This window comes from Calypte anna, chromosome 1, assembly GCF_003957555.1.
Source record: "Calypte anna isolate BGI_N300 chromosome 1, bCalAnn1_v1.p, whole genome shotgun sequence".
Classification (NCBI taxonomy): domain Eukaryota; kingdom Metazoa; phylum Chordata; class Aves; order Apodiformes; family Trochilidae; genus Calypte; species Calypte anna.
This window is the reverse complement of record NC_044244.1, coordinates 138609958-138622490: the sequence shown is the minus strand read 5'-3', so window position 1 is coordinate 138622490 and position 12533 is coordinate 138609958. Positions and strand designations below refer to the sequence as shown.

Here is a 12533-nt window from a genome sequence, read left to right as displayed (position 1 = left end):
GCCCCCGGCGTGGGGCCGCCGCGGCCCCGCCCGTAGCGCTGCCTCCGCCGGCCGCGAGTGCCCCGTAACGGTGGCCGGGGGGGTGCGCGGCCTCGCCCCTCGGCGGCGGCGGCGGCGCTGCCTGAGCCGTTCCCTCCTTCCTTGACATCGCCTCGGCTTGCGGAGCTATGGCCGCTTCCGATGCCGGTCGGCAGACGGTAAGTGCCCTCCGCGGGGCGGGGAGCTCCGCCGAACCATTAAGTCCGCGGCGGCGGCCGGTTGGGCACCCGCTGGTGCTGGTGGTACCTGGCGGTACCTTTCAGCCCGGCGCGGCTGCGGGGACGGGTCCGGCAGCACCGGCAGCAGAGGGGGAAGGAGGCGGGTGGTGGGACCGTCCGGAGAGGTGGAAATGCCGAGAGGTACCGAACTGCCCTCGCCGCGGGATCCGTGCTCCGGGCTGCCCCACGGCGGGGCTCGGAGGGATGTGGGGGGGTTTGGATCGGCGAGCGAGGCGAAGCCTCGGCGAGGTGTTTAGGTCCCGAAGTTGCCAGGGTTTTAAAAAACTTCTACTTAATGTTTTTCCTGTTCAGATCTCGCCTTTCTTAGAGCTCCCATAGCGTGTTTCAAGCAGTCAGTTGAATCTTCACTACTGAAGAAATACTTTTCTTATACAAATGGTTAAGCTGTCGGCTTTTACGCTTTGAAGGCACTGAACCCATCCACACATTAGTGCTGGAGCATTAGTTCCCTTTTTGAACACGAAATAAATTGATTCATTTGTGACTTAAGTTTTCTGCTGTGTTTTACACCTCAGCCATGCAAGGCACAGACGTGTTCAAGAAATAGCTCAGGGTGGGAGGAATTTATTGTTCTCTTCTCAGGAGGAAAAAATAATCCTCCACCCTGGCTGTGTGGTTTGCATTCTCTGGTAGCGGGAAGGTAGATAAAATACCCCATCTCTGGGATTGTTTTTGTTGCCGCTGCTGTGCTGTTTTGCCTCTGTTACACTGGTGGAGTTGCGTGTGAAGCTGCCCCATGAACTGGAAAAAATGTAAAACTTACTTTTTTGAAGTTTCCTTGCCTTGGAATGATTATCTTATGGGTCAGTGTCTTGCTCTGCTTCTCAACGGGACATGCAAGAGAGAGGCATGGGAGTGGGAATGTGCTATGGGAAGAGGGGTTGCTTTGAGTTTGGGTGCTGAAAGAGTTATTTGTTGGAGCATTGTTAGAGCCATCACAGAGCCTGACCACATCCTGGCCAACCCCTGACCAAGAGTGAAAGGGCTTCATTCAAGCTCCCCAACTTGCTCGCAACTTGACCATCGAGCATATCTTGCTGTCTTGTTGGGACTCCCTCCCAGAGTGCTCTATTTCACACATACTTTCTTTAAGACCCTTTTGAAACCACTGTGGCTTCAGTGTCACGTAGTTCAGTGTATTAACTTAATAATAGCTTTCTCTCTTCATATGGATGGTGTATACATAGTGAGGTGGCGAGTCAGTACTTCTCAGGCTGGGTCTTGTGGAAAGCTGGAACAATTTTGAGAGAAAAAAAACTTGAGACAAAGTGCAAGAAACGATGCAGAATGGTTTTGGTGGTTCACATTTGTGTGAGGAGTGTGGAGAGGTGCTGCAAATCTGCAAAAGTGAGATGAGGATGGGATTGAGGGTCAACTAAGTGGATCAATTTGGTAAGGGAAGAGAGAGAAGCATGTACGTGGAAAACTTTACAGAGAATACTGTAAAAACAGATGTATTACAGGGGAGGGTGAGTTTGTATTAGATTTATAAATGTAAATTATGTAAATGATGCAGATGTAATGATGTAAAATATCTTGACATCAAATAATATTTCCTAGTTTAAACACATGCTGTATAATTGTTGAAGCCTTTCCTACTATGGTCTGGGAAAGATTTTGTTTTCAGTTGTTTTGCAAAAGAAATGTAAAATCACTCTCAGAATGCAGTCTGCCCTGCTTCTGTAAATCTGTTTGCAATCAGACTTCACAAAGTCTTAGGTACAAGTATTTAGTACTTCTGTTTCTAGAAAATTTCTCTTTTGGGAAAGTTCTGGCAGCTATTGCTTCCATACAACAGCATCCAGTGCTCATAACTGAGCAATTAAAAAGGAGGAAAAATAATAAATCCTTGTCACAGTCAAAGAGACCTTCTGCTAACAACCACCACTGTCACATCCAAGACCAGCATTGCTTTCTCTTTCGGATGAGGAACACCAACAGCAAGGGGCTGAGTGGTTAAAGATGAAGAAGAACTACTTGCTGCTTTTAAGGAAACACAGTGCTAAAGCTGCAACAGGCACAGCCTAAGAGGTGTGAGATCTTCTGAAAGTGACTGCAGTTGTGGTGTCAGTACTGATACCAGTGTATTTTTCTGTGTCAAGGTCATCTGGAAGGGCTGCACCAGACTTCTTTTCCTTTGTTTTTATTTTCTTGAGAGGTCAAAAGAGGTTTTTCTGTGTAGACCACAAAACTGAACACTTTCTCCTTTGGTGTAGCAGGAGCTGGTCAGTCCCACCTGAACCAGCACTCTTATCATCCTTTACCTGGCACATCAAGCACTAGCTGTGAAGAACTTATCTCTTGTCTCTCATCATGTCTTGATTATCTACCCACTGCCTCTTGCCCCATCTATCCACACACTGAAATGGAGAACAGGTACTGCATGTGCTACATTTTCAAGTTACTGAAAAGCCTGTTGGTGGAGAGAGACCTTAGTGGGATTTACAAATGTATACACTGTTGACTGTGAAATCACATCATCACACCTGGAAAACCTGCAGAGTGTCTCAGCTTGTTTTTTTTTTCCTAAGTGTATCAAAGTACAGTCCAGAAGCTGTCTTCAGTAGCAACCTACACATTGTGCCCTCTGTTCTTTACTGACAAGGCTGTCACCATCTCCTCTGCTCATCCTGGCTGACTTCTGGGTATGGGAGAAAGTTCTGTCCTGCCTCAGATTTCTTCAGCTGCAAACACAGGGAAAAAATGTCACTTGTTTTTAAGTTTGTTTTGGTTTGTTTGTTTGTTTTGAGGTTCTTTCTAAGGTGTCTCCATATTTGCAGGTATGAAGGAAATCTTCTGGGGACCTGCCATTTAAAGCAACTTCAGCTGCGTTGTGTGTTGGAGTGGGCTAGAAAATAATCGGTGCACTAGAATGCCATATAATAAATCATTTGAAAGAGACAAGGGAAGAACCCTGGGCTTCTGATGTTTGGACCAGTCTCTAAAAGTTATCTACTGTTTCTGTCATACTGAATAAATTACATGATAACTGTGAGTGAAATTGTCAAATGAATTTTTATTGAATCATTCTTTGGCCAATAATTTTTTTTTCCTATACACCTTTTCTTAGTCCATACTCTACTCCTATGTGTTGCTTTTTATTTTATAGACTAGACCCATATATTAATTCCATGTAATTTTTTATGTATCCCCTTTCTTACATCCTTCATCTGCACTAACTTTCCTTGCTTTCTAGTTTTTCTGCCTTGTCTTCTTTTCTGTCCTCTGTGTTATTTTGCCAGGGTTTCCTTTCTTCTCCCTGTGCTTATGGTACACATGCCTACACCACTACATCTACATAGTTGATTATGACTACCTGGAGATGTAAAGTGTTTTTCTACTTGCTTCCAAAGTCTTTTTAGTTTCCTACTTACCTCATGTTTTAGGTGGCAATAGGAAAGTTGATATTTACTGGATTAAATGTAACTTTGGTTACTAGGAAAACAATTGACTGGAAAAGAATAATGTAATTTGTTATTGGAAGCTTAAAATAGGTTTTCTGGTTTAATGTCTGGTAAATGTCTGCACCTGTTCATCACAGGGGAAAATCAGGGCTCTGAAAGAGTTGTTTTAGGACTGTCCATGGGCACATTAATGCTGTGGTCTACTCTCAGGGCTGATGCCCAGGCATCCTTCAGAGGGCCTGTGTGCAGCCTCCATAGCTGCCAGGGCCTGGCAGGAACCTTGCTTCCTGCCCAAGCTCATGAACATTCTTTACCTTTTTGCTTCAAGCTTTGGAGGGCGTATTTCAGTCATCTATACAGTCAGAGTGGCAAGGTAGTTATTGGTCTGGACTGCAAGTCTGGTTCTGCAGGAGGCTTTTGCAGAGAGATCCATGTAGTGTGCAACCCAGCTTTTGCTGGCCCAATGCTGTGCAGGGTATAGTCTGAAATAGATGGCAAACAGAAAAGATCATTTTTTTTCTAGTTTGTTTCTGAAAGAAATTAAAAACCCAAACAATTTCAAAACGTCACTTTTGTCTCAGGCAATGGCTTTTCTTTGCACACTGTTTGTAATGGGCAAGATGACTTTATAAACAAATAATATACCTGATTAACTGAATTTGCAGAAATCCAGATGTATTTCTGAAACTATGCTGCCAGCCCTTTAAAAAGAGGGGAAGAGAAGGAATGAAATGTGATTTGGACTATGTCAATGAATCTATTTTGTATGCTGTTTTGATGAAATTGTAAATTCTGAGAAAACCAGGAAATATTTATGGGATTATTACAGCTCTTGTAGCCTTCAGATTATAAGGTTTGAGTTATTCACTGAATAAACTTGGATGAGGTGCTGTCTTAAAGCATAATTTAGCTGCTCCATCCCACAGATACTAATTTAAAAAGACTGGCTAATCTGGTGACATAATTGCTTTTGGCCTGATTTATATTTCTTAATTTTTAAGTTGTCACCATTTTTATTACAGCAGTAATTTGTTTTTCAACTGGATGACATATTATTTCTTCGAGAAGCAGTAAGAGTGCAGGCATCATGAGGTCAGTTTTGTGGATTTGATTTCTCTGGGTATTTGTTAGACCACAACACAGTGAAGCAGCATGAGGTGGGGCATTGAAGGCGAGACACATAATGCCCTTGAAAAATTTCAGGGGGGAAGAATGCAGACTATTGATTAAAGAGATTATTGATTATTCTATCTATTAAGAGAATGCCCCAAATGATGTCAGATGGAACAGATTTACAAAGTGATTCTTCTGTAAGAAAGGTGGAGGGAGGCGAGTCTTCAAATGAGAACTGTAGCTCTCAAGTCCTGTAAGGTTTTTTGCATGGAAAACAGAAGTATAAATATGCAGGAGTGTAGGCTTCTAAATCATCATGACTGAGATTGTCTAAAGTTGAGCTTCACAGTATTTCTTGGAAGTTTTTTAGTATAAATTAAAACCTTTTATTGTAGCATTTTTGTGAAGCTGTTTCCTGAAGACCCCATTATGTCTTGGGACAATTAAGTGAACAATTTGGTAACAGTTAAAAAATCCCTAAAAAAGTTGATATGTTTTAAAAATAGAAACAGATTCATCATCTTTCTGTCTCTAGCTTTTAAAATTTTGCTGTTACTGTAGTGTTGGGTTTTCTTTGTGTGTCTGTGTTACCAAAAATCTCATTATATGTTCTGTGATCAAGTAAGCTTTGGCCATTATCTGCAAAGAACTTACATTAGGCTATGTAGTTGCACTGTTTCTCTGTAAAAAAATATTTGGTAAGACCCTGCATTATCCCTTTCTGATGTTTACCAATCTTCTCTTTAAAACAAGAACAAATTAAAACAAGGACAAATTATTAAAACATGTTCTCATGAATTATATAAATAGTATTATTTCTGCTTGAAATTCTAGTTCTCCCCTGTCCTGTGTGTTCTCCCACTGACATTCTCATTGTTATATCACACTCAGGGGGTGAATGTATTAATTTTTGGTAGGTGGTAGTTAGTTTTTTTGGTTTATTTACCTTCCACAGAAGGAACTAAAAGAGTGATCTTGTGGTTAAGGTGCTAAATTACACATGGGGTGAATGAGATTCATGTTCTCGCCCTCTTAGTATTTCCCTTTATTATCTCAAGTAACATCTTTGTGTCATCTCTGCATGCACAAAGGGAAGATATGTCTCTTCTTCACCCAGGACAGCACTGAAGAAAGCTGTGCATAAACCACAGCTTCTCTTGGCGAAGTTCATTAAAGTACCAGGTTCTGTAATTTGTTTTTACAATTTAACAGGGTTTTTTCTATCTCGTGTCTGAAATGATATAAATGCCATGTAATTTTATATGTTTACATTTCTGAAAAATGGTTTAAAATTTCACTCCTAACTGTGTACTGTGTAAATTAACTTTTATGTTCTGAAGAAAAAGGAAATATGCTATCTTAAAATAGAGGCAAATTTGAGATGTCTAGAATATCTTGCCAATTGTATAAATAGTTATTGTGGAAGTTTTTATGCTCTTGTCTGTGATACATATTGCTAAGAAGCATCATTGGGAGAAACCTAGAAATACAAAGAAATTAACTGTCTTGGCCATCTGATACAAAATTTTAAACAGTGATACAGCCAGATGTCTGTGGAGTTCCAAGCACAGCCTTAGCTTTCTAAGCAAGGCACAGAGAAGACACCTTATTTCACACATTTATTATATCTCATTTTCCTTCCTTCCATGGAAAAATTGTCATATTTTCTGTGATAAACAGCCAGTATAGTACTGAAGGAATAATGATTGTTGGCTTTTGTTTCCAGAAAACCACAAACTCTTGAGTTTAGTTGCTAAATTGTAATTAATCACTCCCTTTTTTCTTTTGAAAACGAAGTTTGAAAGTTAATGGCTTTAATGGCAGCTAATGGCAGACTTTGTCTGCTTCTGCACTTACCTCCTTATGTCAAATACAGCTGTAATACCAATTTCCTCAGTTAAACACTTTTTAATCTTGACATAGTCTCTTGTGGATGACATGGTAGTTACTCTAATGACCTCTGGAAATGGTCAGGAAGGTTGTGGGTATCAGTGATGTGTCCACTGAAATCCAAGTGGACTGGAAGGAAATAAAGTTCTGTCTGCTATGGTATTCTCATGGAGAGTATCAAATGGCTATGCAGGGATTTTGAGAGTAGCCCAGCACGGGTTGGAATGAGCCTGGTGGCATAAAGATTAAAAAATTTCCATCTGCGGTTATGCTCTCTTGCCCTGGCTTTTGGTGTGGAGGCTTAATGGTTTATTTTGGAGGAACTGTTTTATATGGGTGGTGACAGAAGTGGTTTGAACATCAGACTGTGTAACTATAGTTGTTAGATGTGTTACCACACTATCTCAAATACACTTGTCTTAAAGTGGACAGGATACTGAGAGTTTTTGGTGTTTCTCATCCCTTTTTAATACTGATTTCCATATGGTATTGAGAAATTACTTTTTCAGACATGGTTGGTTTTTTTGTTTTTGTTTTTTGTTTTAATAGCCCTAAAATCTCTTATATTTCTCTTTAAATGGTTCACTTTGCCAATGCATTTTTACTCAATATGAGTCCAAAAGTAGTTATCTGACTATAATAGTAATTAGAAGAGCAAGGAGGCTGTGAAGGGATCCAGCACAAGTCCTGTGAGGAAGGGCTGAGGGAGCTGGGGGTGTTTAGTCTGGAGAAGAGGAGGCTCAGGGGAGACCTCATCACTCTCTACAACTCCCTGAAAGGAGGGTGTAGCCAGGGGGGGGGTGGTATCTTTTCCCAGGCAACTTTCAGCAAGACAAGAGGGCATGGTCTTAAGTTGTGCCAGGGGAGGTTTAGGTTGGATATTAGGAAGAAATTCTTGACAGAGAGGGTGATCAGGCATTGGAATGGGCTGCCCAGTGAGGTGGTGGATTCTCCATGCCTGGAGGTTTTTAAGAAGAGACTGATGTGGCACTCAGTGCCATGGTCTGGGAACCACAGTGGTAGTGGATCAAGGGTTGGACTTGATGATCTCAGAGGTCCCTTCCAACCCGGATGATTCTGTGAGTCTGTAAAAGTTGAGAATTAGCAAAAACCTCCATCATTACTAGTCAGACAAGCTACCTGCAGGGTATTCAGTGTCCTGAGCTGGAAAATAAGGCTAGAGAGCAGAACAACCGCCCCCTAATCCAGGAAGAAGCAATTAATGACCTGCTGTGGTACCTGGACACCCATAAGTCTATGGGGGTGGATGGGATCCACCCAAGAGTTCTGAGGGAACTGGTGGAGGAGCTCACCAAACCTCTTTCCATCATTTATCAATAGTCTTGGTTAACAGGGGAGGTCCCAGGCAACTGCAGGCTTGCCAGTGTGACACCCATCTACACTCATGGCTGGCAGGAGCATTTGGGGAACTACAGATCTGTCATCCTGACCTCGGGACTAGGGGAAATCACGGAGAGGTTCCTCTTGAGTGCACCCATATGGCAAGTGTGGGACAGCCAAGGGATTAGGCCCAGCCAGCATGGCTTCAGGAAAAGCAGGTCTTGCTTTACCAACCTGATCTTCTATGACCAGGATGAGCAAAAGGCTGGGGACATTGTCTCTCTAGACTTCAGTAAAGCCTTTGATGCTGCCTCCCACAATATTCTCCTAGAGAAGCTGGAGGCTCATGGCATAGTCAGGTGTACTCTTTGCTGAGTTAGCAGTTGTCTGGGTGGCCAGGCCCAGATAGTTGAGTGAGTGGAGTTAAATCTATTTAAATCTAGTGGTGTTCCCCAGGGCTCAGTGCTGGGGCTGGTCTTGTTCAATATCTTTATCAATAATCTAGATGAAGGAATTGAGTGCTTCCTCAGCAAGCTTGCAGGCAACCACCAAGGTGGGTGGGAGTATTGATCTGCTTGAGGGTGGGATTGCTGTGCAAGTTGGATCAGTGGGCAGAGGCCAATTGTATGAGGGATCAGTATTGGGCCCAGTTCTGTTTAATATCTTTATCGACGACTTAGACGAAGGGATTGAGTCCATCATCAGCAAATTCGCAGATGACACCAAGCTGGGAGGAAGTGTGGACCAACTCGAAGGCAGGAGGGCTCTGCAGAGGGACCTGGACAGACTAGAGAGCTGGGCCGATTCCAACGGGATGAGGTTCAACACGGCCAAGTGCCGGGTCCTGCACTTTGGCCACAACAACCCCATGCAGCGCTACAGGCTGGGCACAGAGTGGCTGGAGAGCAGCCAGGCAGAAAGGGACCTGGGAGTCTGCATTGACAAGAAACTGAACATGAGCCAGCAGTGTGCCCAGGTGGCCAAGAAGGCCAATGGCATCCTGGCCTGTATCAGAAACAGCGTCACCAGCAGGTCCAGGGAAGTGATTCTTCCCCTGTACTCAGCGCTGGTGAGGCCACACCTCGAGTACTGTGTCCAGTTCTGGGCCCCTCAGTTTAAGAAGGATGTAGAGGTCCTGGAACAGGTCCAAAGGAGGGCAACCAGGCTGGTGAAGGGACTCGAGCACAGGCCCTATGAGGAGAGGCTGAGGGAGCTGGGGCTGTTCAGCCTGAAGAAGAGGAGGCTCAGGGGAGACTTCATTGCTGTCTACAACTACCTGAAAGGAGGCTGTAGCGAGGTGGGAACTGGACTCTTTTCACAGATGACCTTCAACAAGACAAGAGGACACAGTCTTAAGTTGTGCCAGGGGAGGTTTAGGTTAGATATTAGAAAGAATTTCTTCACGGAGAGGGTGATTAGGCTATGGAATGGACTGCCTGGTGAGGTGGTAGATTCTCCGTCCCTGGAGACATTTAAAAAAAGACTGGATGTGGCACTCAGTGCCATGGTCTAGCAACTGCTCCGGTGGGTCAAGGGTTGGACTAGATGATCTCTGAGGTCCCTTCCAACCCAGCTAATTCTATGATTCTATGATTCTATGAGGGTCAATAAGGCCAAGTGCTCGGGTCTGCATTTTAGTCACAGCTACCCCATGCAGTGCTACAGTCCTAGGGAGGAGTGACTTGAAAACTGCCTGGAAAAAAAGGACCTGAGGGTGCTGGTCAGTATCCAGCTGAATATGAGCCAGCAGTGTGCCCAGGTGGGGCCGACAGCATCCTAACCTGCATCAGAAATCCTGTGGGTAGCAGGTCTAGGGATGTAGCTGTGCCCCTATACTTGTCATTGGTGAGGCTTCATCTCAAGTACTGTGTTCAGGTCTGGGCCCTTCACTAAAAAAAAGATATTGAATTGCTGGAGTGTGTACAGGGAAGGGCAACCAAACTGGAGAAGGGTCTAGAGAACAAGTCCTGTGGAGAGAGGCTGAGGGAGCTGAGATTGTTTAGTTTGGAGGAGAGAAGGGTGAGACAAGACCTCATTGCTCTCTACAACTACCTGACAGGAGGTTGTAGTGAGGAGGGTGTTCACTTTTCTCCCAAGTGAATAATGATAGGACTAGAGGAAATGGTCTGAAGTTGCATCAGAGGAGATTTAGACTAGATGTTGAGACCAATTTATTTACCAGCAGAGTAGTCAGGCACTGGAATGGGCTGCCCAGGGAGGTGGTGGAGTCACCATCTCTAGAGGTGTTCAAAACCATGTAGATGAGGCACTTCAGGACATGCTCCAGTGGGCATGGTGGGGATTTTTGTTTTGAGTTAATTTTGTTCTGCTTTTTTTCTGGGTGGACAGATGGACTTGGTGATCTTAGAGGTCTTTTCCAACCGTGGTGATTCTGTGGTAGTGCTGTCTGTAGAGTGCTGTTTGTAGTCCCACACAAGAAGTCCTGAGCAAAACAAGAAGAGGAGGAGTATTTGCTGTGAGAAATGTTCATATCCTTTTAGCTACAAGAATTCTGAAGCCTGTGGTACATCATTATTATAAAACATGGCACTTTTATGGACTTGCAAAGCTTAACTAAAAATTTCTACTGTTGGCTATGTTCATGTTCCCAGGAATCAATAATGGTTTCCAATTCCATGTAGACTGGAAAAATAAGAGGACGAGTAACACAGACCTGTCACTGTTTATTTAAAAATACAGTTAATTTGTATGAACCAAGTTATTTCCTTCTAGCCTTATGTATTTTTAGTATGCGTTTTGCCTTAATGTCATAAAACTGGGTTTCTACCTGATATTTGAAAAGGAATGTGCACTGATACACATTTCTAATTATATATCTATTATTATCTCTTTGAGTTTTGATGTATAGATCATCTATTATTCTACATAAATAACAATTTCAATTTCAGTTACTCTGAGTTCTGATTGATAACTTACACCATCCTGTGATTATGGCCTTTGTTTTGAATTTTGTTGCTTGAATTGTTTTGAATATTTTTTTTATTATTTCTAAGGGTAAACCAACCGTGATCTATTTTCTGTCTGCTCTCTTCAATTTTCATTTTGAGTTGAACTTACCTGCTTTTTTTTAAATTTTTTTTTTTTTAAACAAAACACGGACTTCTGAGCCTGCAAATAACCCTGTAAAGTAAATTTGAAGGGTTTTTCAAATCATGGTATACAGTTGATTTTTTGCAGATCTGTTTTTTCAGACTTTTGCTTGTCTTGGTTTCATGTAAATCATAAGGAATGAATTCTAGCTGATTAGTAGAGTTCCCTTGTTGCCATTGCTAATTCCTTTGCAAGTCATTTTACTAACATTTAAAAATTATTTTTCTGTAGCAAAATGAGGGCTATCGAACTTTATCCTTGTCCGGGCATGTTGGTTTTGATAGTTTACCTGATCAGCTGGTTAAAAAAGCCATCAAGCAGGGCTTCTGCTTCAACATTCTTTGCATTGGTGAGTAGTATCCGTGTAGTTTAAGGCTTCAGTAGTATCCTCATTCTTAGGAAGTGACTGAAATTGATAGCCAGTTGCAATGTTGAACTCTTTCTTGAATGTTGAGCTTGAACTATTAATTCCTCCACTTCCCCCAGCTTTTGTTTTGTGTTTAGCATTTTCATAAACAACATCAAGACAAAAATTGTTAAAACTGGATGCCATGGATTTCTTGATTATGGGAAACTTCTTGGATTCTTTTGAGTAAACTATACTCCGTTTTTACTGTAACAAAGAGCTTCAGATCAAAAAAAATCCTAACATTCCAATGTGGTGTGACTGAAGTCCTCTATTCATCAGATGTTTACTATAGTATTTTACCCTTATCCAGAAAAACCCTGTGTTTGAATTCTGTGGTTTCACAGCTAGTTACTTAGCTTTTAAAAATCTGTGAAAAATGTATTAACACTTTTAAAGAAACACTTTTTAAAGAAGTGTCAAGAGACTGTTCTACTTATTACTCATTAGAAAATAATGCTCTCTTTTCTCTATGCTGAAAATATTAACTAAAGGATATTTAGAGTTCATTATGCAAAAGGCATGTAGATAACCATTTTCCTTGGAGAAATCAGTTGACAAGTTTTTGTGTAAATTTTTCAAGTTGCTGTGACAACACTTCTTGGGCTCTGTAGGTATTTATTTGTTGTGCAAACTCTCTTCCCCAACCCTTCTCTTTAGGGGAAACTGGAATTGGGAAATCAACCTTGATGAACAGTTTGTTTAATGCCAATTTTGATGACCCCGTGTCAACACATTTCCTGCCAAGTGTCCAACTTAGAGCCCAGACTTATGAACTCCAGGAAAGTAATGTTCTTTTGAAGCTGACCATTGTACATACAGTGGGATTTGGTGACCAGATAAATAAAGCAGATAGGTAAGTGTCCTCTTATTACAATGGTATGCAGAAGTTTTTTCTTCTCATCTAGGAAAGGATTTAAGAAATCAGCTGAACTTTGCTCCTTGCTTTATGATAGAATATTATATAAATGTATATAAATAAAATGTACA

At 42.1% G+C, this 12533-nt stretch overlaps 1 protein-coding gene across 5 annotated transcripts in view; it reads left to right on the top strand.

The window, feature by feature from the left end:
• Positions 1-63: 63 nt before the first annotated feature.
• The window catches only part of SEPTIN10 (septin 10), a 36103-nt gene continuing 23633 nt past the window's right edge, over positions 64-12533 (top strand). For 2 of the 5 annotated variants that reach the window (XM_030466584.1, XM_030466598.1), the window contains exons 1-3: positions 64-197; positions 11369-11486; positions 12204-12399. In XM_030466584.1, coding sequence (XP_030322444.1) covers positions 168-197; positions 11369-11486; positions 12204-12399 — 344 coding nt within the window. In that variant the 5' untranslated portion in view covers positions 64-167. Of the gene's footprint in view, positions 198-3058; positions 3270-11368; positions 11487-12203; positions 12400-12533 lie in introns of all 5 variants that reach the window. The other 3 variants (XM_030466587.1, XM_030466607.1, XM_030466615.1) reach the window with 3 other exon arrangements.